General features: G+C 33.8%; 1 protein-coding gene across 13 annotated transcripts in view; it reads left to right on the top strand.

Moving 5' to 3' along the window:
- The window catches only part of Mp (collagen XV/XVIII-type protein multiplexin), a 215,302-nt gene that overhangs the window by 42,348 nt on the left and 146,525 nt on the right, over window positions 1-26,429 (top strand). For all 13 annotated transcript variants that reach the window (XM_089071492.1, XM_089071494.1, XM_089071493.1 and 10 more), the window contains exon 3: window positions 25,511-25,779. In XM_089071492.1, the coding sequence (XP_088927618.1) occupies window positions 25,511-25,779 (269 nt within the window). The remainder of the gene's footprint in view (window positions 1-25,510; window positions 25,780-26,429) is intronic.

The following is a 26,429-nucleotide window of genomic DNA, read 5'->3' as shown; positions in this document are numbered from 1 at the left end:
TTTATCGGTGCAAATTTTTATTGGTTTCAGTTTTTATAAATTTTCTCCACAACTGTTCAATTATTTATGTACAATATATATTAATAGCACATACTTTCGTATATCTCGAATTAACGCGTCTATGAATTTTAATTGCGCTAACGACACTCGCGTGATGCAGAAAGTTTCTAGCAGAAAATTATTCTCTCTAAAGATAAAACCGATTTTAGGAGGCCAGAAGTCACGTCCGGCAAGAAAAAGTCCGAGGATTTCGCCATAAAAGTGGCTCTCCAGGCTGTGATAAGAGAAAATTATCGAACTTTTCGAAGTTATGTGGAATCTTGAACTTTGACCCTTTCGGCTATTCTTTCAGTAACCGCTATTGGGTGGAAAATGGAAGATGAAATCATAATCAAAAATTCGGCTCGAGTTCTCATTTTGAAAATCTCAGATATTAAAAATTGCTGCCGTGTCTGGAGAGTAATGGCGAAACGCTGCGAAAAATATCTGCTAGTAGTACACGAATATGATAGCGGGCCGATAACAGCTGCTCGGAAGTTGAAAATCGAAGATGCCGATAAGCCGGAAATCCGATACTTTGGATTCCACAACGTATTCAGCTTTATAGGGGGAATATTATACCCGTATAGTTCTGATATTGCAGGTAATAAAATTTTCTTCGGCCACACCTTGCGTTGTATTGTATCTGTTTAGGACTGGAACATCTAAACTGCTTTCATAAAATAAAATTTTATATCATTGATATAATCATTGAGAGAGAGAGAGAGAGAGAGAGAGAAGAGAGAGAGAGAGAGAGAGAGAGAGAGAGAGAGAGAGAGAGAGAGAGAGAGAGAGAGAGAGAGAGAGAGAGATTATCATTGGAGAATTACAATTTCTCACTAAATTCTAAACCGATCGTTTTTTCACGGGACAAAAAGAGTGATCATACATTCCGTGAAAGAGCGGAAAAGTAATGATATATACAAATTGACCAGATTTTTTGAAGAGAAAAATTTAGTACATTTTTATTAAAGAGAAAAAAACATATATTTCGTAAGCGTAATGAAATAAAATTACATTTTAATTTAATTTTTTTAGTTAATAAACTGAAAAAAATAAATAAATCCACGTCTCTATATTTTTATTATCAAATATAATAATTGCTTAATTTTTAACTCACACTTAACCGCATACATGTTCACAAGAATGACAGAATACGTTCACACAGCTACGACGTCGCACGGATTATTATATATTGTATTGTTTATTATGCCGTATGCATCACGACATAATAAACAAAACGCAAATAACAAATAACAAACGTGAGGAATAATGGATATTTTCTTGTATATATTTAGAATTATTTTTCTTAAAATCAGTACGATATTCAAAATAAAATCAGTACGGAGCTTTTAAAATCAATACGTCTGGTCCCTTTAAATATATCGGCGACTTGGTATACTTAATTCCAAGTGTGCGACGTATTTCATGTGCTCGCACGCCCATCGTCTAATTTTCAGGCAACAGTCTGGTGGCGCAATCAGCATCGATTCACGCCCGGCGATTCGATTAGTCGGCCGCCGAAGAAACAAAGCCGCGTAATAAACAAAGAAACCCCTAGCCGAGCCGGTGGCGCGGCGCAGCGCGTGCGATTTCCGTGGGATTGCATTGTGCGGTTTATATCCGACGTATATCTCACTCGCTGGTTATTCCACGTCGCTGATCATTGTTGCCGTTGTCGTCTGATCATTGTCGCGACGGAATATCCATTCGTGTTATCCAACCCGAGACACCCGTTTTACGCCGACACGTAATTAAGTCTGGCTCTTCGCGTGACTCGCTTTTAAACTGCGCGGAAGTTTTATTTTCTTTTTTTCTTTTGAGAGGACACTAAATGCGAGTAAAGTTTTTCCACACAGTTTTTAAAAGTCTTCTCCGAGACGCAGAATCAGAGATAGGCATTCTTGCATGGGGAGAAAATTAGGACGAGCTTCAGTTTTATTTCAGCGGCGAGTCGGTCGCTGTTTACCGTTAATGTTTCTACGTTTATTTAGGACAGTTTATAAGAATAACGGTGTCAAAGCTGAAGCGAATTTGTATTTCTTCTCACATATTGTATGTTTTTTATTTCTATTAAGGTTTCTATTAAGGTAGATGACATTTCAACAGAATGTCGTCTATATTTTACAGTTTTGTCAATTTATTTAGAACGCTGTGGTAAACCAATTAAATAATTTCACGGACTGCATGCTTATCCCGTCAGGGTTGTATAGCATCTGAATAAATTTTGCGGTGACCCTTTTCATTTCCCACGTTTCCGTCTGTTTATCTCCACCGGTTGCCAGCTGAGCGCCTCCTCGTGCCAGTAAAATATTAATATGTTATACCACCGGTCGCGCGCGCGGACAGCGTTGTTTAATTTGCCCGAATCGTTTCACGCCTCGCTTCGTCCTCTTCCTTCTCTCGTTTCTCGCGCCCGCGCCATTCCAGCAGATACGCTAGAGAAATGACGAATTTTACACCCGCCGCTGTGGTGCGCGTGCATTCCGCATGAAGGATGCAGACGGATCACGGAATCGGATGAAAGGGGAAACGGGATTAACAGGATTCCTGGTCTCTTTCGCGAGAGAAGCGAGGAAAACGACGGTGCGATAATCGAAAGATCCTTAATAAGACAGATGAAGCGAATATCGTGCGATTTCTCTCTCTCTCTCTCTCTCTCTCTCTCTCTCTCTCTCTCTCTCTCTCTCTCTCTCTCGTTTCTCTCTCAAGCGACACGATGACGTCAACGATACCGCTAACGATGTCTATCATCTCCATCTTTACCTATTTCTTTCGTATTCAATCACTTTTTCTCCTCCGATAATTTCAGATCGCGAACGGCCGACATCTCGATCGGGAGAGACAATCACTCGGATGTCGGAAGACAATGGCACCTTTCAATATTAGCCCTCTCGTAATCTATATTCCGTGATTGCAGGGAAGCCGCACAGCTCTCCGCGACACGGAGAATTTCTTCTTAATTTCTGCCTTTGTTTGATGTGAAATTCTGCACCGTAAAATGAAATATCTGATATCATCTCTTCGTACGAGTCGCGAGAGAGTTATTATTCTCTTCTTAAAATAAATCGCGCAAATTGAGAATTTATTTTCATCAATCGATTCCGCCGAATATTACGTATCGCGAACCGTGATGGAGATTACCGAGATACCGAAATTTTTAGATTATAGGGCACTTACGTGGTGAAATTTCACGAAATGTTTTTGTTATTTCGAGGCAATTCCAAGACTCGATTTTATTTCCAATTACACTAAAATGAGACATAACGCGAGTTTACTTACAGAAGCACGCAGCGATCGTTCGAGCGGACGATAAATTTTCGGCGATTAATTTCGCTCTTTTCTCTCGATCCATTCGTTCCGGACTACTCGTAAAAAGAATACTTCCGGCGCGCTATTCCCTTGATCCTGCTGTCTGACGATAACCCGGCAAATTGCCCTGCTTCTCCCACAATTACGTTCACACGCTGGTGAGGAAATGTCTCGATCTCTTAAAAAGGTACGTAAATGTGTAATTACAATATACGATGTTATTTTGTTACATCGTTTAAAATGTATACAATACCACGCTACATTTTTGTTATTTTAATCTAAATATAACAATGCATTACAGTATGCACGATCATCTCTCTTGTCACATAACTTTATTAGATTCTAAAAGATAAAACGTTACAATTTATATTAATTTTCTTCGACGAATATATCACATTACAAATTTATATTCTCTATTATGTGTGTGAAATTAATTACAAATATATTTAAAATAATTTTCGATTTAAAGCTTTTTGTTTCATATATGTATGGTATACTCACACTAATATTTTCTTTGAACTTTAATTCGAAATATTGAGATATTAAATATTATATATCATTAAGTTATAAACAAATAATAGACCTCATTAAAATATCCCACAAGGGAAACTCCATTTTGAATTTGTTGAACAATATTTGCATAAATTCGTTATTTTGTTCTCGTTTCACGCGTGATTTTGTATATGATTTTACAAACAAATGTCGTAATATCATGAATATCACATTATATACCTCGTTGTCACCAACTGTTACAATTTTTATCTAAAGTAGCACGATCCATGTCAGCCAGATAAATCCCACAAATACTCCCCGTTTAATATTTAATAATGCCCGCCATTGAAAATTTAATTATACTGTCGTCTACAGTTGCATTCGTCCGGTTTGAGAGAGCCACCGCAGTTGAAACGGAAGCGAAATGATTCCAACGAGAACTCTCCACTTTTATAATTAATTAAGACTCATTTAAGCGCAATAAAGACAACGTATGATTTTTTTAGAGCGGATTTTACGATCTATTTTGTAGTTTCTCAAGTATTTAAACCAACTTTGGATTGTATAATAGATGTTACAAAAGCGGTCTTACAACGCCAAAATTACGACAAAGTTTTAAAGCTGTGACATTTATGTTGTTGCACAAATTTAGTTTTTCCTTAATGCTTACAGAAAAAAATTTCTGACATGATAAAACGCCTCATTAATACTTCGAAATGTTTTTGCTTGCAATTATTAAATGCAAAATTTTATCTTCAAATAATTTGAATCTCTTATAGTAAAATGACCAAACGAAAGACACTCAAAGGAATTTACGTGATTCCTCTCGATTTGTTTCTATATTATTCTGTTGCTATTCATGGGGATGACTGACGATGGAATGGAAACAACCTTTTTTATTCGTATGCAGAATGCATGGCAGCGCAATGTACATCGGCATCTCATGAGACATCGAATTTCCTGATCCTATCGATAAAAAGGGTTCTCGATAAAGGTAGGAGGAAAGGAAGAGGAAGAACCTCGAACTGATAGTCACGTCGAGGTGCAGTGACCTGCGTTTGAAAACCATCACAGAAAATAAAAAAAAAAAAAATAAGCACAGCGTGAAAAATCGTGACGACACACGAGCTAAATGTTATTTTTTTCCGGTGACAATATTGCACCGCATCAACGTTGTTTCCGTTTGTGTTTATTTTAGGGAATGGTTAGAACATCGATTACACCACGAGATGCAACGAATGACGTGCATACCGATTATTGTTAAAAAAAATATCCCAAATATATTTGATAGATTACGTTTATTAAAATTGCAATACAATTTATTTCAATCTTTTACGAATAGTTTAACAATACTAATTACAACTTATTCGATTCTTCCTGATTTATATTCAAAAGAAAGTAAAAAACTTTGAAAAATGTTACAATTCGGGCAAATAGCTTGAGCTTATCGCGCTGTCACAAGTGTGGCACAAGTTAGGCAGGTTCTATGTTATTTTCTTCTTATTTTGTGTATTTTTCTACGTTTATAAGAAATTTGCATCGACAAATTGCACGGGCATGAACTATCCTGGGGGAACGTTTTCTACCAGAATCAGCTATCACTTTCTTACAAGTTTTCCATCGGCTATCATCTTCTCACCGGCTTGCCATCAGTATATCATCAATCAGCTAATCCTATATGCAGTATAAATATTGGTTTACAGCTCCGGATTAGCGTTGCGAGAGCCAGCCGCTTTGGGAGAGATTCTTCGCGAATCAATTCCGCCGTGAGAGAATAATCGCAGCTGTTTCGCGAGATAACTCGCGAGCCGGGAGGGCGCGTTCCCGCGCTTAACAAAACAGGAGGACGTCATCCAATATCGACGGGAGTTCCGTGCGCCATCGTGATTTCGCTACAGCGATACGCAAATACGCTCGGGGCTGCGCGCGCCCCGGTTTCGTCCCTAGATTTTCACCGTTGAAAAGGAAGCAGCCGCGAGTCACGTAGAAAATGAATGCCCGATGACCCAACGCGGATGTACGGCGCTACACGCGCTGGCAACGACGACAATGACAACGACGCCGGATGAATCCTGGTATATCTCGATTTTTCCCTACAATAAAGTCTGAAGAAACAAAGAGAGAGAAGCGCATCGTATTTTGGTATCCCGATTTTAGAGAACGTTTTGCCCCGGAGGTTACATCTGCGCTGTATTTCATTCGCAAAACACCTTTCGGTAAGACGAACAGGATTGGTCGCAGCAAATTTTGCACTTTGCTCATCGTGCGACAACAACCCAGGTGCATGCGAAATTAAGTGCGATTATTTAGATGCGAGGGAGAAATAGAATACAATTGTGAATCACATGAATAATTACGATGAAAATAAAAAAAAAAAAAAACAATGAGATATTTTTTTCTTTTTTACATATAATTTTTATATATATATATATATATATATATATATCTCGCAAAGATGTCACTCTTCTTTTATTACCTGATTTTTTAAATTTTTGTTTATTTGAAAAAGTAAAAGTAAATGTGATAATTAATACGATCATTGATGAAACAGTTAATTAAAATTAAAATAGCTGTAAAAATCAAATCTCTAAGAAGGGACTGCCATGAAATTTGAAAAATTGAAAAATTTGCAACACAAAAACATTTTGCAATACCAATATTTAATATTCAATCTAAGTAATTTCGCAAAGAATTGCTTTTCCGAAATTCATCACAAACAATTTTCATCATATAGAAATTTCCGGAAAGTATGCTTATATTTTTCCCCTCTTTCTTTACTATCAAAATCATATCCTCTTACACAACATCGGAAACGCAAGTTCACGCGATCGTTATTATCAATCATCCATCTGTCATCCCTTCGGGAATCACCCTCGGGATCGGACTTGATACTGTTGTCAAACAGTGAGGTTACACGTCGTCAACGAGAACAGGACTTGTTCTTCTCTCTCTTCAGCGGCGGTTGCGGGCGGTATCGAATTCGCGTGGTGGGTTAAGCTTCGTTGAATTAAGGGGAAAACGTGAAGCGCATCTCTCCGACTTGGCGTGTCGGGGTGCTTTGAAGATCGCGTTACAGGGCGCATTGTTTATTCCTCGCGACTCGTGAAAGCGACAAATTGCTCTTTACGTGCACGTCTGCTGCGCTCGCAGCAGACCATTGTGCATTCGCGCTCGCAAGCTAGGCAAAGTTTGTTGTCCCTTCTTCCAAGAAGAATATACGTATATCGTATGCCACGGGCGAGGCGAGTCGCGGAAACATAAACGCAATGTCTCTAAATCTCATTTTCTTTACCGTCGAAATGATGAAACAATGGATATTATTCTTGGGGGAAAAATTGATACAAAGTACTTGATGAGCGGCGCCGAAAGGATTGATACAAAGCACCTGACGAGCGGTATTCGTAAGAAAAAGGACTCAATTTCAACCGATACCAAAAGCTTATTATTTTCGTTTTTTTTTACACGCGAAATTTTCAGACGGATATTCGAGACGGACATTTAGGGATGTTGTTTCCTACTAATCTTCAAATATCTCATTTATAATCGATGATAACCATTGAGAGCGGTGAAGCTATAATCGCTGTAACCGCAAGAATAATTCGGGCGTGATCACACTGAACAATTCGTGGCTCCTTTGTTGGCAACACACGCGACATGGACTCGAATCCAATTAACATTATCTAGTGTGCATCGTCCGCCGCTGACTTCGTGACTACGCAGCCGACTTGTTTCTAAAGCGCGCGTGCACGCGAATTTGAATCATACATCCGAAACTTCCTCGGCTGTATTTATTGCAGTTGCAAGCTACGACCCGGCATTCCGCGCGGGGATAACGCAAGATCCAAGCCGGTGGTACTAGAGGCTGCGCCGCCCTCGTATCCTTCGGCGGGTAGCCTCGTTATGAAATTCGAGATTTAATTGGCGAGTCTATATCGCAGCAATCAACTTGCATGCCTTGTCGACGCACGTTTCCGAGACGCGAGCGCGTTTATGCAATTTCATAATGAAGAACATTTTTGATTAGAGAAGATATATTTCTTCCTTCGTAATATATATATATATATGCGCCTTAATTTATTACGATCTCAGACACTCCATTAGAAATGTAATCTCTAAGTGAGTCTCCCTTCAGTGTAAACATGAAGAAATGTTTAAACGATGAAATAAAGGTGATGAGGACAAATATTATTTGTAAAATTAAGAAAGTTTAATATTAAAATATGTTAAACGTGTACTGCAATGTATATAAACTGAAGAAAATTAAAATCTATCTTTTTCTCTTTCAATGTAATGTAATATATCGCAGATTAAAGGAGATTAAAAAGGAAATTTCTTTGAAATTATTTTCCTAGTTTCAAACTTTTTCTATTTTCCTCAAATTTTGAGCATGGTTAAAAACTTAAAGGACTACTGTATTCTAGCACACACACACACACACACACACACACACACACACACACACAACACATATTAAAAGCAATATCATTTTCCTTATGTATTTAAGTTTATACAAACAGAAAGAATGGAACCATCCAAAATGTTTTTAATTAAAAAGAAGACAAATTCTCATTTTGTGAGATGGGAGAGCTGGAAAAACTCTCTCTGAACTTTGCCGGCAAACTTTTACGGCTTCTCGAAACAGCACAGAATAATTGTAGAACACGCCGAAGGTATGTGCGTGAGAAAGATGATCAAGAATAGAGAAGGTGGGAGAGAGAAAGGCGTGTGCGAAGAACAGAGGACAGGGGGCGCGAAGAGAAGGCAGAAGGATAAAAACTTCGTTGACGATTTATTACGTCGGCTGCAAACTCGGGGAGGGGTGGCCACGTAACGAGTTTATTAAATATTTCAACCGGCCCGTGAGAAGAGAAAGTCGAAGCGATGCGTGAACGAGGTATAGGGATGGAGTGGCGCCAGGTAGCAAAACGTGAGAGAACGGTGTTGCACAAAAGGACACCCTTTTTATAATTCGCCGCTACGTAACAACCCTTTACGCGACGCGACAGAAAACGCACGCGTAACGCGCCGACGTGATTGCGAGTTCAAGCCCTTTCGCGCGCACCCCGCACCACCCCACACCCCCTACGCTCTCACAACGACTACACGGCGAGTTTAATAAACGCTACGTGCAACTACGATATTTCAGCGGATATCGAATCGGTCGATAATCCGATAATTGAAGGCTGTAAGGTTGGGCGAGATTTTAAGGTCGAGGTGACAGAGACAATATTTCCGGCAGCGTATAGAAAATAGAGAAGATCACTTGTAACGAATCATAGTTATCAGCGTCTCTTGCATAGAACACGTTTATAAATATTTAATGAAAGTCCGTTAATTGGATAAAAACGAGAAAATTAATTGGAAATAAAACGAGAAAGAAAAAAATATTTCAATAACGAGCTTACAATTTAAAATATAAAATATAAATTTTAAATATAATATTTATTATATATGCGATTATATTATGTATGAGATGTATTGTATGCAAAATATATTTGTATTTTAAAAATCGATCTCATAAGTTTAAAAAAAATTACGATATTGTGTTCAAAATAATTTATTTCATTTTTATCTATCTAAATTTGATATATCAAGTTTTTTAAAACGTTATTTATCTAATATAGTACTTTGATGTTAAACACGTGACTTGGAAACATTAAAGATAGTATTGTAAGAAACGAAACAGAAACGAAACATTTGAAGTACAATAATCGAACTTAATCGAATAATCCACGAGAGAAGCAGGTTAACGCGCCATCGGAATACCTTCTCTTGGATTTTCTAAGAAATTTTTAGCACGCGATGTGCGTGCGTGATCTGTCGGCGTGATAGAATTCCTATTCTTGGTGATACAAAGGAGAGGGAATCATCCGCGTTGTGCGGAGGATCTAATTTTAGATAAGACCAAAGAAAGCAGTAACAATTGGATTTACGAGTACGTTTGCTATTTACCTTATGCTCGTTCTTTCGCGTAAACGCCTTACGCGACATTATTTCTTTTGAAATTAACAGGTTGCGATCTCTTTTTCGTATAATTCCATCCTGCTGCAACAACCCAGAAACCTTTTAATGATCCTTTGTGTTATAAGTTGTTAAAATTCTTATGTCTGAAAATATCTCTCTTTTCATTAAATTTAACGCACAAATGTACCGAATTAAGTCCTAGAAAGATTTTCAATGTTATTACAGCGTAACAAACGTAATTTTTACATGCTGCAGTTGAATATATTCGTGAATATATTTCATCCCCTTTAAGTTGAAGCTGTACGTATCTACAATCTCTATCAAATGCCTATAAAAAAAATTAGTGAAAATAAAGGAAACTTTTCTCATAAATGCAACGAGAAGAGGAATATTATAAAATTTGGACTTCAATGAATATATTTGATGGCAGATGTATTTCTTTGTTCTTCGTTCTATTCTTTGCTTCCACTATTATAAACCGAAAAAATATTAATATCAAAGAAATAAAATGCGCAATAAGAAATTTTTCAAATAAATAATTTATTCGAATTCGAATTTATTCAAGGCGCATTCGCTGCATCGATGCAAGAATATCGATGGAACTTCGAGTGGATGCGGCATGAAAGCAGACAGCGGCAAGAATGCACGTGCGTGGGGAAAAGAATTTCGAGGGATACCGCGAGGGATTTAATTTTAACCGTCACGACGCGGTCCCGCGGGTACATATCAAAACTCGAAAAAGGAAAAGAATCGATATGACGAGAGAGCTTTATTTGGCAGCAGTGAATAGGAGAGTACATGATTTCGAGGGGTCGCAACAATAGTCTCGACTGCCGCGCACCAAATATTAATCGGAGGGTAGTTTAAGAATTCATCTTTCCACCATGAAAATGATCTACTCATTTTTTCCTCCTTCGGCATAAGGCATATTAGAATGCATCGACGTTAGTGTGCTCCTTTCAATGTAACATAAAGTAAATTGATCCCTGCATCAAAATATATTTGTGTAAAAAATACCGATTAATAAGATAGATAAGATTGTTATTTTTATCATTATGATCACATTATAATCACATTATGATCAATTTTTATAAGAACTTTCTCTTGTAAATTTTTTAATATTTGATTTAGATGTAAATTTTACATCTAAATTTTATCTTTACAAATTTCAAAAATATATAATTAAATTTCTCATTTGTGAGTTGGACGGTTATATCAATATTAACGAATTAGAAAGAGAAAATCTGATGGTATAACAATTGGTATGGATGGTAATAACAATTTTATTTCTTTTAACTAATTTCTCGCGTATTCATCTGAAAGTTACCGAAATTAAAATAGTTTTAACGCATATAACGGTACGATCGAAGTCATCTCATAGTCAGATTGGCTCGATTCCGTGCGCGAGTTTCACATAATTTACAGACCACCGATCACCGATCGCCATTCCGATATCGGATTCGGATTTAAGTGCGTCCGAGTCGACGAGGGTGCGTGTAATAAAAGAAAATTTTACAATCCGGACGTATGAAGAATACTATGGGGTTACTCCGTTTGAAGAATTCCACATGAAATGAATTATTTATCTAAAATTTATCTGAATTATTTATCTAAAAAAAAAACAGCAATTAGCGATTATGGATTTACTATTCGATCTTTTCAATACATTTACAGTAATATCTAATACATATTAATTCCACGTTTATTTTTTTTTATTCTTCTCACTAACTACGATTAAAAAATATGTTCAATCAATAGTGCATACCACTTGAATTTAAGAAACATTGACTGCTTTCAATTTAAAGAGACTCAATGCTTTTGCTCCAAATTTAAGAATTTTATATTAAATTTAACAATATAAGAATACATAAGAATAAAACTTTAATTTGAAGTAAAGAATGCTAACAATTTGGTAGAATTCAAAGTCTATATGCGTACTTTCATTATTTTGAACAATTGTTATTTATTGTTGAGTTTCACCTCAAAAACGTTCAGAGGCGAGAAATTTAGAATGACGTGAGATCCGAGAGGATGATGAATTTCTTTTATAATCACTGTTGGTAAAAATACATCCTAATATTTTGTAGAATATTAAAATTTTTTTCATATCACGTCAGAAATATATATTATATCAAAATCAAATATTTCAACTGACGAAATTCATCAGTTTTAAAATAATTACTAGAAAAAATTTTTTTATTCCGTAACGAAACATATATTGGATCTCACGTCACTTTAATTGATATAAAAGTCAGTTATTGATTACTATACACAGATAGGCTACAAAATTTAGATTACAGTTAGAAAATATAAAAATTTAATAAATTTTGACATACTTTTGAGATACAAATTATATTAATATATTATTATATATATTGTTATGGTAGTTTAAATTTTTTTAAATATTCTGCCTTTGTATATAACATGTGCACACAAATGCATTTCATTTTTTATTTACAAACCTTTCCTTTCTCTCTTTCTCCCTCCCTCTCTCTCTCTCTCTCTCTTTCTCTTTTTCTCTTTCTTTTAACAATTCGTATATTATATTTCTAAATTGAAAAATACTGTGAGAATTAAATTGGAAAAAATGTAAAGCAAAACAGAAAATACAATTTAAATTCAATTGTTACAAAATAAATGACCCTTGTAAATATATTCGTCATACATTTTACGATAATTTATAATTTATTTTTTAATTCCTGCCACGTGTAACAAAAACCATACAAAAAGTTACTTCGACAAATATTTTTTGCGTTGCTCCATTTACAATCAATTACAAATGATAATAAATTATGGATTAATAAATGTTGATTATAAAATATATTTGTATATACAATAATATATCGTAATAATAAAATCAAGATCACGCATAGATCGATTCACTATCGTCACAAAATATTTAACGTTTTATAAAATAAATATACAAAACATTATTTCTTTCAAATGATATAATTCATACGTTGGGCTGAATATTTTACTGAAGTATTTTCTATTCGTTTATTTATCTTTGCAAAATGCATATGTTAAAAAATCTCTGAATAGATAATGCTTGAATATTCAATGAATATGCAATTAAATTGACAATACGTATGATTGAGTTTGAATATGTATTTACACAAATTATTAATTTTTCGAAAAAGTCCACTAGTGCGAAACTCTCTGAAGAAAACAGTGCCCTATGATATCCCTCGAGATTGGTTCTTGGGAAGAAGACAATACAAGAAGTACATGTTGGAGACTAGCACTCAGACTTACCCTTGGGCAATCTATAATAAACAACACAACTCTTATCTGCATCTTTTGTGTGCCATCCAACTTGAAGATTTTGTCAAGCATCATCCAAATGAGCTTTAATGACCACTCTTGAATCAAGAGTTGAATATATGTCATTTTAATTTTTTAGACTTTTAAGAACACTCTTGACTTTTTTTATTAAAAATAAAACAACTATATCAAATTATTATATAAGTAAAATTATTGTACTTTTTCATATATAAACAACAAATAAATATTGTAATAATTGTTAACAAAAATTATCAAAATTCTAATTGCAAAAGCTATATATATTTGTTAAAAGAAATCAAATATTAAATTTTATATGTCTAATATAATTTGACAATTATAAATACTTTTTTAAATTTATAACAGTCGTATGTATTTTATTCAATTACATTTATATATTATAAAAAATATTTTAGTTAATTGTTCGAAAGACATTTGATATATTCTTATAATCATTGTTCGAGTAATTTTTCCAAATATTTTTACTAAGAAATGTCTACATAGAAAAAATACATACACAGAAAAAGCTATTTCTGCAAATCGAAAAAACCATTTAACGATACAATAAAACCTTTGTATTCGATTCGATTGCCACACTTGTTTATCATCCGTTATTGAACTAAAAGAAACCGAACATCACTATTTCTATTTCTGCTCGCAGCAAATGGAATTCAGAAAACTAATAGCAAGCCTATTAAGTGGCGGCTGGTTTCGTTTTAGTAAAAGGGGTAAGGAGAAGTACGGGAGAAAAACGGATTCCTTCGCCAATTAACGCCTTTCATTCAAGCGCCGCACCTGTTTCACTCTCTTTTTCGTTTCTCTCCTGAAAGAAGCACTCTTGCGCTCAAAAGCTCGTACAACGACGTGCTCGATTCGACGATCGTCGTCGAGTGATTCTCATTGAACAAGTCATTACTCGCCAAGAACGGGAATATAAATTTTTTACGTGCGTATCTGTTAATTTGGAACATAATTAATTGTGCGTAATTATAACGAGATATAATTAAGTTTTATCTTGTTATTCTAAAATAAAGAACAAGACTGTCATAATATAATCTAAAATTATAAACTATATTGTATTTTATTAATAAAGGTAAATTGTTCAAAGGCTGCATGCGTAATAGTTTTTCCTTCCGTGAATAAATTGATACAGCAATTTGCATAATATTCCTCTTATACAATACAGTGTAAATATAATAAGCAAATAATTATTACACAAAAAGTGTTATATAAATTGTTATTGCATCTTATTAAGTCTACATAAATATCACAATTGTTTAAATATATATTTAATATATTTACACTTATAATTAAATTTATAATTATTTCTGATCACATTTCTGTTATTTCGTATTCAATCTTTTATACTGCAAATAATTACTTGAAAAACTACTGCATTCGCTTTCATCGCATATTGCGAGTTTAAAGACAAAGACGTTTGCTGAATGGCATGTACAAAGGACCACCTTATAAAACGGAAATATACAGAAATATACGGGTTCTCTCACTTTTCCTTGCCGATTTACGCATCCTCATTCCCCATTTGAAATTACCCGATTTATGATAAAACTTGAAAATAAACCCGTTTGTCATATTAACTTATAGAGGTGCGTGAAAATTTAAATGATAGAAAAGTGATTTTAAACATGTAATAAATTTTTTTGTAATAAATAAATCAATTGACAATACAAAAATTTCGATAAAAAAACACATATGTAAAGTTGTTCGAAACATATTGCAATATTTTGCAAAAATACAAAATGAAACAATTTACATTTAACAAAGTCTTATATTACATTGAAATATATACATATAAAAGTTTTTAAACTTAATTTCATAAGTAATATAAAGCTATATTTGTAATAAATGTAAAAAGTATTATTAAGCAATTTGACCATAAATCTCTCATTTAAACAAGATGATATCTGCTTATTGACAATCTAACAATACGGCATTTTGAAAGAGATAAATTAATTCTAAAATAAAATAAATTTGGCGAAAGAACATCTAAGTCTATGTAGCAAAAATTCTTTTCTCACAAAAAGATTCCCAACTGAACTAAGCGGATATAAAACGAAATACGAAGAAGCACTTTGACGAAAGTCGAACAATAGACACTAAAGGATGAGAAAAGTATCCCATCATCCAAAGTTTTCTGATTAAATCTCATCTAAGAGCTTCAGCATAAGAGAAGAGCCTAGGTCAATTTTTCCAAGCCACCATATAAAGTGACATCAAAGGAAATTTCAGAATGGAAAACGTACACAGAGGAAATAGTGTCTTTTCCCTCTTCGATTCTTTCATATATGGATATTCATATCTCTGGATATTGCTCAGTATTCCAAAGATTTTATTCATTTTGAAAATCTTACTTTTCTCACAGTAAGATTATACCTACTTTGTAAAAAAACTTGTACATTTATCATTATTTCGTATAAGAAACCTGTAGCAGGAATATCAGCTAATTAATAAGAAACATTTTGTATCTTTTGTCAATTATTATAATATATACTCGCAAGTACATTGACAAAGATCAGAGATATAAGTATGATGATGAGAAAAGGAATGATCTCTGTCTTTGTCTTTGTCTGGCAATCTTTGAAGATAATGGAGAAGATAGAATGGAAGCGAAATAAAAAGGGATAAGGTCATTGTTTAAGTAAAACATTGATCGCTCGATCCTTTGTTTTCGGATATTTTCAGATCCCGAAGATCCTCTCGGGATCGAAAAACAGGATTCCTCAGCACGTATGACGGTGGAGTGCAAATATTGGTTCTTCAACTATGTACTTACTTCTCTACTTCGCTTTTTCTTAGAACACAGTATACAATAAGATATGTATATATTATAAAAATAAATAATGACAACTGTAGTATAATGACAAAACGTATAAGAAATAAAATTAGAGTTATAAGAAATATAAAAAGTTTGTTTTGCTTTTTTTTGTTAATATATAAAATATCATACATTTTTATAACATATGGCTTATATAAAGATGAAAAATTTATTTTCGTATCAATATGTATTATGAATCTAATTATAGACATTTAGTCATAGGCTTTTTTACAATTAAATTATTGATGTGATTGGTGTTTTTCTGTTTTATATATAATAATTTTAGATCCTTCTTTGTGATTTATAATACTTATCGATATTGTGAAATACGACATTTAGAAGTAATAAACAGTTATTTTACAGTCTTTGGAACAAACGAACAAATATACTTCCTATTTCCTATTTTCTTGTGGAGACACGAAACGAAAAGACGAAGTATTAAACTCGGATGTGCTTCGTACGACTTCGATCATTAAAGAGGTTCTCCAATTACAAAGTTTCAATTAATATCTGGTGCACACCATCCGGAGAATTTTACAGAGTTCAGATAAAGGACGATAGAGTACGAAACTCGCGATTTTACGTCTTTGTCTCCATCGGTCTTTGTTCATTACAGTAAATGAGAATGACAAAAGTCGGCTTGAAAGTTGGATTTTATCCGGTACTTTGAGGAAAATTACACAATGGCCCTTATGCCTTTCGAGGACTTCGGTAAGCTCTACTTTTATCCACATACTCGAAAACAAAAAGTAGCAAGAACGAAGTCCGGAGTGTTATTCCGTACTTTCCCATATTTAAAAAATTGTTATAAAACTCTTGACGTTTTAATAATATACTTTTATACTTACGCTCGTATTTTACACTCTCTACTTTAAATCTCTCTTTTTACTTTTATTCTCTATATTTTTCATATTATTCTAAAAATAATATTTTCATATTTCTAAAAATAATTCGTGGTTCTTTAAATAGAAAATTCAGCAAATAAAACTTTATTTCTCGGCCTATCTTACTAAAATATTTAATCTTAAGCTGTTCAACAACTTCGATTCCACTTAAAATAATAATTATATAAGAACTGTAGAAATGTGCATTATTTTAATTGCTAATTGAAAATTTTCGAAATAATCTAAAATTATTAAGATGATGAATACACACAAAGATAATGAATACTCATGAAAGTCCACAGTGCCTCCGTGATCTCTTGCTGTCTGTGTATCATCATAACTATTCCAACTATTACTCGCTCGTTCACTTGCTCAAGCTCGGTTTGTCACTTTACCTTCGCCAAGTTATACGTGAGCTTCCAATCGTGACCTAGATGCACAGTGCCCGTATGTGCTTTGATACTGAGGAACGTTAAATCGACGCCTTCCGCAATTAACGTTTCGGTGACGGCATAGCTGTTCATTCCTGTCAACTTTCCTCGGAACAATTAGCCTAACTTTTACGGTAAATAGAACTACTTCAATCGAGAGACGTAAGATCTTCCAACGTTCGACACCGACGTCCCAGTTTCTGAGACTTGATATTTTCTTGCTATGGAAAGAAATAGGAAAATGAAACGGAAAGCTCTTTGCATAAGTAGATTTTAGAAAAGAATGATATCGTATGAAGTTAGAGTATCATCTGTGGATAATCAACGCATAAACATGATTTCAGATTCATTCAACACGATGTACTGATTTTAAAATATCTACGCGATAATAATTTTTATTCCTTTTATTTCGGTTAAAAGAGAGTGTTTTAAACTTGGCTTATTTTTAAAAGAAACGTATAAGTAAAAAAAATTTATTAAACATTGCGAGGCATATTGCCTTACAGGTGCTTGTAAAATCTCTCTTCTAAGTGCAATATGTATAATATAAATAATGTAAAATATATAAAATAAATATATAATAATATAATATATATATATAATAAATATATAATAAATAATGTAAAATAAATAAAATTTATCAGATATCTAGAGCGAATTGAAATACAGATATGTTTTCTAGCATATTTTACCGCAATGTATCGCTTTTGATGAAACAACTCTTTGAAATAACTCTTCGCTACGCTATCTGTGGAAATCATATCAATACCGTTTGCAACGAGTGGCGAAGAACTGAGAAGAGAACTAACTGCGCGTGAAGCCCAGAAACGGGAAGAAAAAAGTGGAACGATCGACGACCGCGTTCGCTCGCGTAAGCTACAACGAAGGACGAAGTAGATGGAGGGCGTAACAAGTCAGACGGGCTCCGGCATACTTCGTTACGAGTGGTATTTCAGTATTTCCGATTCAATGTGCTTGATATATATTTCTGACGAGAAGTTCCTGTCGATCTAAATTTACAACTTGTTCATCATGGTTCGATCGTCACTTAAGTAGAATAAGACGAGAAATATTGTTTGTTCTCGGAATATCGGCCCCATGACGACTATAATTTGCCGCGCTTGTATAAAATTCTAAATTGTTGAATAATGAAGGAGAAAGTGTTCCTTTGTGATGTACAATTAAATTTTGAATCTCCTAGAAGTGGCTACATCGGTCGCAAATTTACAATTTTCCTTTCTCATTCATACCAAGAATAACGCCTTAAAAATTGAATTTTAAAAATACTCTTAAGATAAAATGTACTTTGTAAAAAAGATTTTATAAGAAAAAAACAATTAAAAATATTTTATAAAAACATAATTTGACACAAGGATCACTATAATACTTAATCCAAAACAGTTACTTGAAGCGATGGTGAGGATTGAAAATCAAGCTTGTGCCAGGTAAAAAAGGTTTAAGGAATCAATGAAAAAATGCATAACGCCCTGAGCAATAAAGTAGATAACAACCATAACGAATCAGACTGGGCAACGGCCTCTCTGGCGCCATCTGCCGTTCAGAGGTTGAACCAACGCGTCTGACAAAAACGTTCGATTACTACTTCGGTTGGACGTTGCACATTGAGGCGCGATCACTAAAATTCGCGGGAACGAGACCCCGAGGAAAATTCGTTCGAAACTCGATTTACTCGCGAGCAATGGTGCAACTCGCGTTGCACCTGTTTTTTCTCCTGATCCTTCTCTTAGCTTTCAGCTAGCTCTCTGCCAACGCCCGGGGTTTGTTTCACCAGCAGGCGATGAGAGGCGGAGAGAGGGTGGTCCGATGGGGAGGGCACTCTTGGCCGCAATCTTTTGTAATCTGATTTCGCTTTTCCGCACCCTCCTGCAACTTCTTCCCTCGCATCGGGTTACCAACTTCTAAGCGGCGCTGTTTGTTTCGTCGTTTAACTTCTTCCTACCGCCGGCGTAGAATTTACGTAGGAAATAATGCGCCGGAAACGAGTTTGCATCTCGACGCGAACGATTTCCGGGGAATTACCGTCGCAAAATCCTCGGGATTCAGCACTCTGCATTTTATCGTAATCGCTGATGACACTCTACTAATTAATTGATATCATGAGACCAAGATGAAACACCGGGATTTACGAGTAATTACGAAACATCCTCGAACAGCGGAAGATATATCTTCTTACAAATTATATAGAATGAAAAATATATCACGATAACTGTACAATAAATGGTAAAATTAGGTCTTTAGATTATATCATCATCAAATTTAATAATATTATAACAATGATAGCTGATTGTATTTATTATGACGAATGCATTTTTATTTATGCACTTTATGTACATTACATTACACGATAATTGTCTCTGAATAAGTCTTGTATTACCGAATTAATTTGGGCGACCATATTATATTTACGTCTGTAATTTCAGAAATATATTCGCGCGTGTTATTAAGTTACGTGAATAATAGGAAACGAATATGATATGATCATCATTGTAAATATTACAATTAGAAACTTAATGAGATCGTCGTAACTCTTGAACGCTACGAAAAAAAAATATTGTTCTGCTTTCGCGCGGCGACTTTAATAAAAAATATTTTCGTCTGCGTGGTCGTGATAATTGTTCGAAAACAAACGCATTTCAGTGTTACGATTTCGTGAATACGTCGCGTATGCACTACCCTGGGAGAAATGTTTTTATTCCACGTTCTCCATAGAGTAAACATTGAAGCCCGGGCGCAATCATTTCGACGTATATTTTCCATGCACAATAAACAGAAGCTTATAAGACTTAAAAATACAATGTCACTCGCATAGCGATCGGTACTTGCCAGCAGTTTCCGATATAACAACGCACGATGCAAGACAGCGCCATTCTTGCTTTTAACGAAGCCGCATTTTCTTGCTTGCTACTTGGCTACTCGAACTTTTGATGGAAAAAGATCTTCTTTTTCGTCTTTCGCCGCATCCGCGCTATTGTTTCTCGTAAAATTTTCTGATGTCGGCGACTTAAAGGTTTTAATATAGAAGATATAAGAAAAAACTCGCAGATCTTTTAAACTTTATTGACTTACACACTACGCTGGTTTATTGTTCAAAAATGTTGTGACAAAAAGTTATTTTATTCAAACTTTTAAACAAAGTCGATATTGTTGATATTTGTTTGAGAAATTGCGTTTTGGAATATGTATATAATGCAATGGAAAGATAGATGCGACGATTATTATAATATTATAAAAATTTTTAATTTCTTCTTAATTTTTAGTTTCTTTAATTTTTTTCATGATCTTAATTTGTCTTATTAATTACATTATTTCGTTTCTAAATTAATTTTTTACTGTATTTACATTGTATCCTTTGCCTTTTGGTATGGCTTACTTTATTAAATCAACATTCTTTTTTATTACTATGTACAATTTAAAAATTTAAAAATTTGATACGCAGTTAGTTATAACTTTATATTTCACAATCACACAATATAGAATTAATGAAAAGCTACCTTGTTTTATTATTTTTTGAAACATATAGCTTATAGAAGGATATTACACGTTGTAACTACAATATATTAATTGCTTCCACGTGCCAATAATATCAGTGATAGCTGACACCAATAACAAATATCATTGCGCAGATATTATACCGGTTATGTCAAATATAAAATATATCACGTAATTTTTAAAAAAATTCAATTTCAATGCTGCCAAATACTGATATGAAATTTATCATTTCATGCAAGAAGAACTCATCTGATAACATTATGTGCTTCACTCTTTTCGAATTTCAATTAGAATCTATTTACTAATTGCAGTTATTAATTTTATATTTTTACGATAAATTAAATCTTTTTTTGAAATGCGCGACCTAATAATGAAACGATGACCCGTTTTATGTGTTTGAAATAAACCGCTCGCAAAATTCGTAGAATTGCGTCGCCAGATCGAAGATCGTGCAGATCCCTAGAGTGAGATTTGGAAAACTTGTTGGAACGCAAGAATGTCTCTTGGGAGACGCTGTTCTCTCGCTTCGTTCTCACAGAAACGATCAGACTTTCTGACTCAATAGAGAAAATGATGCCTACACATGTATTCCATTTAGAGATACAATTACGTGACGATGAAACCAATTATTGTACAAATATGATTCCTCCCTGTATATTTCAACTTTTATGTAATAAATACGACTTTGTAGATATTGTTCCCAGTTATCTCTCATGTTTCAAAGATGGTGTTCTTATTGTGTAACGTTAAAGTTATTATAAAACATTGAGAATTTTAGAAATAAAAGTTAAATAATCATATGCCATTTTTTAAATAACATTTGTTAACTGCGTACGTTTCCATTATTTTTGAAATGTATAATCCGTTTCGTGTCGATAAGATCCTAGTTTTATACTAATTTGTACGCTATATGGCAAACACGGAAAATAACGAAATCCTATGGAGAAATGAAAGAACCGACCTATATAACAGATAAAAAGTGGAGCGTAACTTCGCTGAGTGAAAACATGTAGGGAAAAGGACAAGAAAAACAATTTTCACGCTCACGTCGGAAGCTTAAAGAAGACATTTGCATCCCGACTCTCGTATTGAAACGTTCAGCGTTTGTTCGATTTGCGTGATTCATGGATTCTTGTATGCGCCACCGGGAAAGTTGTAACGAGCTGACACGGCGAATTGGCATACGGATTTATGCAAATGGATTTGCGCGGAATACGAAGGAAGCGGGGATTACCGGCGAAGCGGACTCGCGTGAAATCGTGCATTATGCACACCGTTATTACAATAATTCATTATAATTTTTTCGAGCGCTAATAACCGCGACGTTGAGTTTATTACCTAATTACCTTCGGACAAAGTATGGCAGTCTCGTGCAGCGTCGCTTCATGCATATTGTCAAGCTTCTAGAAAATTCAAAACTATTTTCGCGCTGAAATGTATTTAGAGTACTCTCCCATCATGGCGACGAAATAACATAAACTCTAATTTATTGAAGTGGAATGCGACCGTGCAATCGATAAGCGATAAAACTCATTTCGATTTCTATCGTTGATATGTCCGATCATGGCTTGCAAAAAAACGATAATTTATTATTTTACGTGGAAATATCGAATATTTATCATACGACGAAAAATGATAGCAGCTATTAATATACGGTTATTATAAAGCGTAGATATCGCCGGAAGATCTCATCTATAATTTCTGCAACGTGATAATAGTCGAAGCTATTCGATAATAATAAATCTCTTATTTACCATGAATTTGACAGAAATATATATGAAATTTGTTCACAGAGAGTAAAAATTATTTTTTCTGAATGACAAAATTATTAATTGATATAAATTCAATACAAATAAAATTTTATTGACTTGTTAGCTGATTCTCGTGAAGATATATATTGACGATTAATTGAAACGCACAAAGAATACTTGAAATTCACTCGAACATTAAGTTCGCTCGTGAACTCCAATTACTGTCCGCATTACTTTTTCCAATTTAAGCATACGCTGCTTCTAGTTTGGACTTTAAAATAACTCGGGCCTATCGCAATTTCGACGCAAAATAGAGATCCGCGTCAGGAATGTATATTCGTACAAGAGGTCGTCTATTCAGTTCTTATGCCGGCATTCGAATCACCACATATCTCAATTCCATGCTGCAATCTATCAAGCATTGAAATCTTTCATACTCTTGTTATAAAAGTTTTAATTAGATATTAAAAAATTTACCTTCAAAAATGAAAAATGTTAGAAAGCACGTTATGAAAAATATCCACTTTAAAATTAAAAGACAATAACAGCTTTTTTTACAGGCACACAGTAATTATATTTTTTTCAGAAACACTAGCACTTTTTTTTTAAACTGAGTCTTAACTTTGTTTTTTAAAAAGAAGAAAAAAAAGTTGCGAGAAATAAATATTTAAAGATAATCTGAAATATCTTTGCATGTCTCTTGTGTGTGAAAGTTAACATAAAATATACTGTTAATAAATATTAATAAATTTTTATCAAAGTTGCAAGGGGCAAGGATTGTGAATAATTAAAAAAATGCTTTCGTGCTATTAAACGAAAAGATTAGCTAAATATATAACGATAATTTTCACACTGTTAATTTTTAGAACATATTTGTCGGAAATGTTTTAAATTTGTTTGCTCGAATAACAAATTAATTTACTTTCGCAAATGAAAAACTCCATTGCAGATCACGAAAAATGTAGTTTGTAGAAAACAAGTCCACAAAAACTAGAATTCGTTGAACATTTGCTAAAGCTTTTGTGAGTGCCAGAACATATTCGAGGTAGAATATGTTACATGAGAATATGGTACAGCCACAAATGCAATTTGGAAATTACTTTGGGCATTGCAATAATTTAATTTACACCGTTTGTCGACATGCTGTTACCTCCATTTTCATCACATTTTTAGATTGCTCGTGAATTTTTGTTGTCAGAGCAACTGCTTGTAATTACAGCTGCTTGTAAGAAAAATGTCCATGAGAAGAAAATATGAAGCAAGAGCTATGGTATTTTACTAATTTCGAGAATATATATTTCAAAATATGCGTTTTGAGTATTTTTTTTTGTTTTAACAAGACGACGGATAGATGAAACGTTTAGCTCGCGAACCAAGTTTTGGACAGATCTATTTTAAAAATTAGGTAGAGTGATCGTTTCTATTTTTCCGCTCCTTACAATACCTTATTTTATTTTCTACAAAAATCGATATTATTTACAGCCATATAAATATAAGGAAAAAATTGCTTAAATAGTTTCACGCTTATTGTTAATAGCGATAATGCATCGCATATTTCAGTATCAATTAATGAAGTGATCGATAACAGGATCGGCTTTGATTTAGTGCAACAAGAAGCATCTTTTAGCAATGACTAGTCAAGCGTATTAACGTCTGATCGTTAGAAGGATTTTTAATGCGATTTACTGCAGCGACTCGTGTCCCCAACAATAAATATCGGTTATCGAGCTTTCAGCTGTGGAATATCACGCGTTGTATCGGGTGTCACGGTTCGGACTATGACGTATGGTGTGCAAAATGGTGTTGTCGTATATTAAAGAATTATGATCTTAATCACGGTGTGCACGGTTTACACATAAATGCAATTTGTAGTGTTGAAACTTCGCTATATTTTTGTACAGTGATTATCAATATTAAAAACAACTTCATATGCGAAATAAAAACTTTTCATTCTGACAATATAAATTCTACTCTTTTCATTATGAATCTTAACAATTAGTTAGATTTTTGTTTGTGGTTGCCAATAAATACGAAAATTTTATTAAAATTTTTGTAAATTAATATATTTTAAACGTTTTCTTTAACAAATTTGAAATTGAGAATAAAATTTCTCGATCCATTCTCGATTTTTATAATCGAACTAGAGATGCATTAATCGTTAGATAATTTCTAAAAATTTCATCTAAAAAATAATCTTATTAGAATATCATGTGCGAATCTCTCACAACTGTTAAAACCCGCGAGGAAAATTAATTAAAGTTTCTACATTCCCTCTTATTACTCTTTCGTACTTTTCTCGAATGCTCGTGGAAAGTCTTTTTTTCACAAAACATTTCATTTTTAATAGTTTTTTTAATTAAATTTATTGGATTCTTGTTAAATGATCGCGTTAAAATACATATGACGAATTGTTATTACAAAATGCATTTGTTTAAAAACGTGTGACACATATAACAGATAATATTTTTTTTATTAAAAAGTGCAATAAAATAACATTCATCAAGATTAAAATTAATAGAAAGAAGTTAAAATCATTTTTTACAAATATTTCTTTCTTAATCTTATATTAAAAGTACATATAATTTTACTCAATGTAAAAATGGCAATCATATTAAAATAAAAATGACATTAAACAGGCTGCGATTTTAAAAGTATAAAAATGTTTATTCCATCAAAAAAATCGTTTTTCATTATAATATGTATTATGTATTAATTTCGAATAAAATCTTTTCTTTAAATTGCTTTCCATTCAATAATTATTTCACGCACCAAATGACGCCAATGAATCTAACATTAATTCACGCGTGCATTAATTTATTCAGAATTTGCTACCAAATAATAACCTTGATTACCTATCAATCTATACACGGTATTTCAATTTAATATCATTATGATAATTTAATATCGCCAGGTTAATTAGTTGTTCGAACTGTCAACATTGAACGACCACGCAAATTTTGCCACGATTAAATGCAATTTAATAGAAACTATTGACGTTTATGTTTTCAGAAGTGGTATACGATTTGATGGAGGCATCGGTGTCATCGATGACGGACGATAATAATCTTTACATGGACGATGGTGTGGATGGATTTCCGGCGTTTGGCTTCCGACCCGGCTCCGAAGTGAAGCAACCCTACAGATTATACCTTCCGGAAAAGTTGCCAGCCGAGTTCACCCTGGTGGCCACGTTCAAGCCGACCTCCTTTAGAACGAGCTACCTCTTCGCCGTCCTTAATCCCTTCGAAACCGTCGTCCAATTGGGCATTAGAATTTCGGTAAGCTGCACATAATATTTGAGCTCTTTGAGCCTCCAACTTCGCTAATAACCGAGACAAACGTCAAACGTAACGATCAAATTATCTTTTGCGAGTCTCTAAGATATTTCTATTGAAACGACAAATTATCTTTTGCGAGTCTCTAAGATATTTCTATTGAAATACGAGAAAATGTGATTTTATTAAGGCCTATTAGCGGGCGCTGCTAAATTAGCAAAACGTAATGCCAGAGAAAATAATAGCGTATAAGATGGAGGAGCAGATGTCTTGCGGAAATGAGAGGACGAGCGTGAAATATGACGTCATATTAAATCATGAAGGAATCCGCTTTAACAGCTGAGTGATTACTAGCTCTTTACACGCGCTTTATCAAAGCAGCTGCGCGATATTCTTATGACACTATACGTTTTATGAATAGATAAATGTCATTTAAATGAAATAAGACTATCTTTATACCGTTAACAATGTAAATTTATTCTTTTTCTATAATAACTTCCCTTTTTCTTCTTACTTCTCAAAGAATATTTTCCCTTTATATTATAAATAAAATTGTTATAAATTTAAAGTATGTTAAAGATAAAATCTTTCATCTTGAAATTTCTTTTTCCATCGTGTGATGTCGTTTTCATAACGTGCCATGTGTTCTGATG

Source organism: Pogonomyrmex barbatus, unplaced genomic scaffold (assembly GCF_055798465.1).
Source record: "Pogonomyrmex barbatus isolate J1 unplaced genomic scaffold, ASM5579846v1 scaffold12, whole genome shotgun sequence".
NCBI lineage: Eukaryota > Metazoa > Arthropoda > Insecta > Hymenoptera > Formicidae > Pogonomyrmex > Pogonomyrmex barbatus.
Note: the sequence above shows the minus strand (reverse complement) of the source record. Positions and strands in the feature narration are given on the sequence as shown.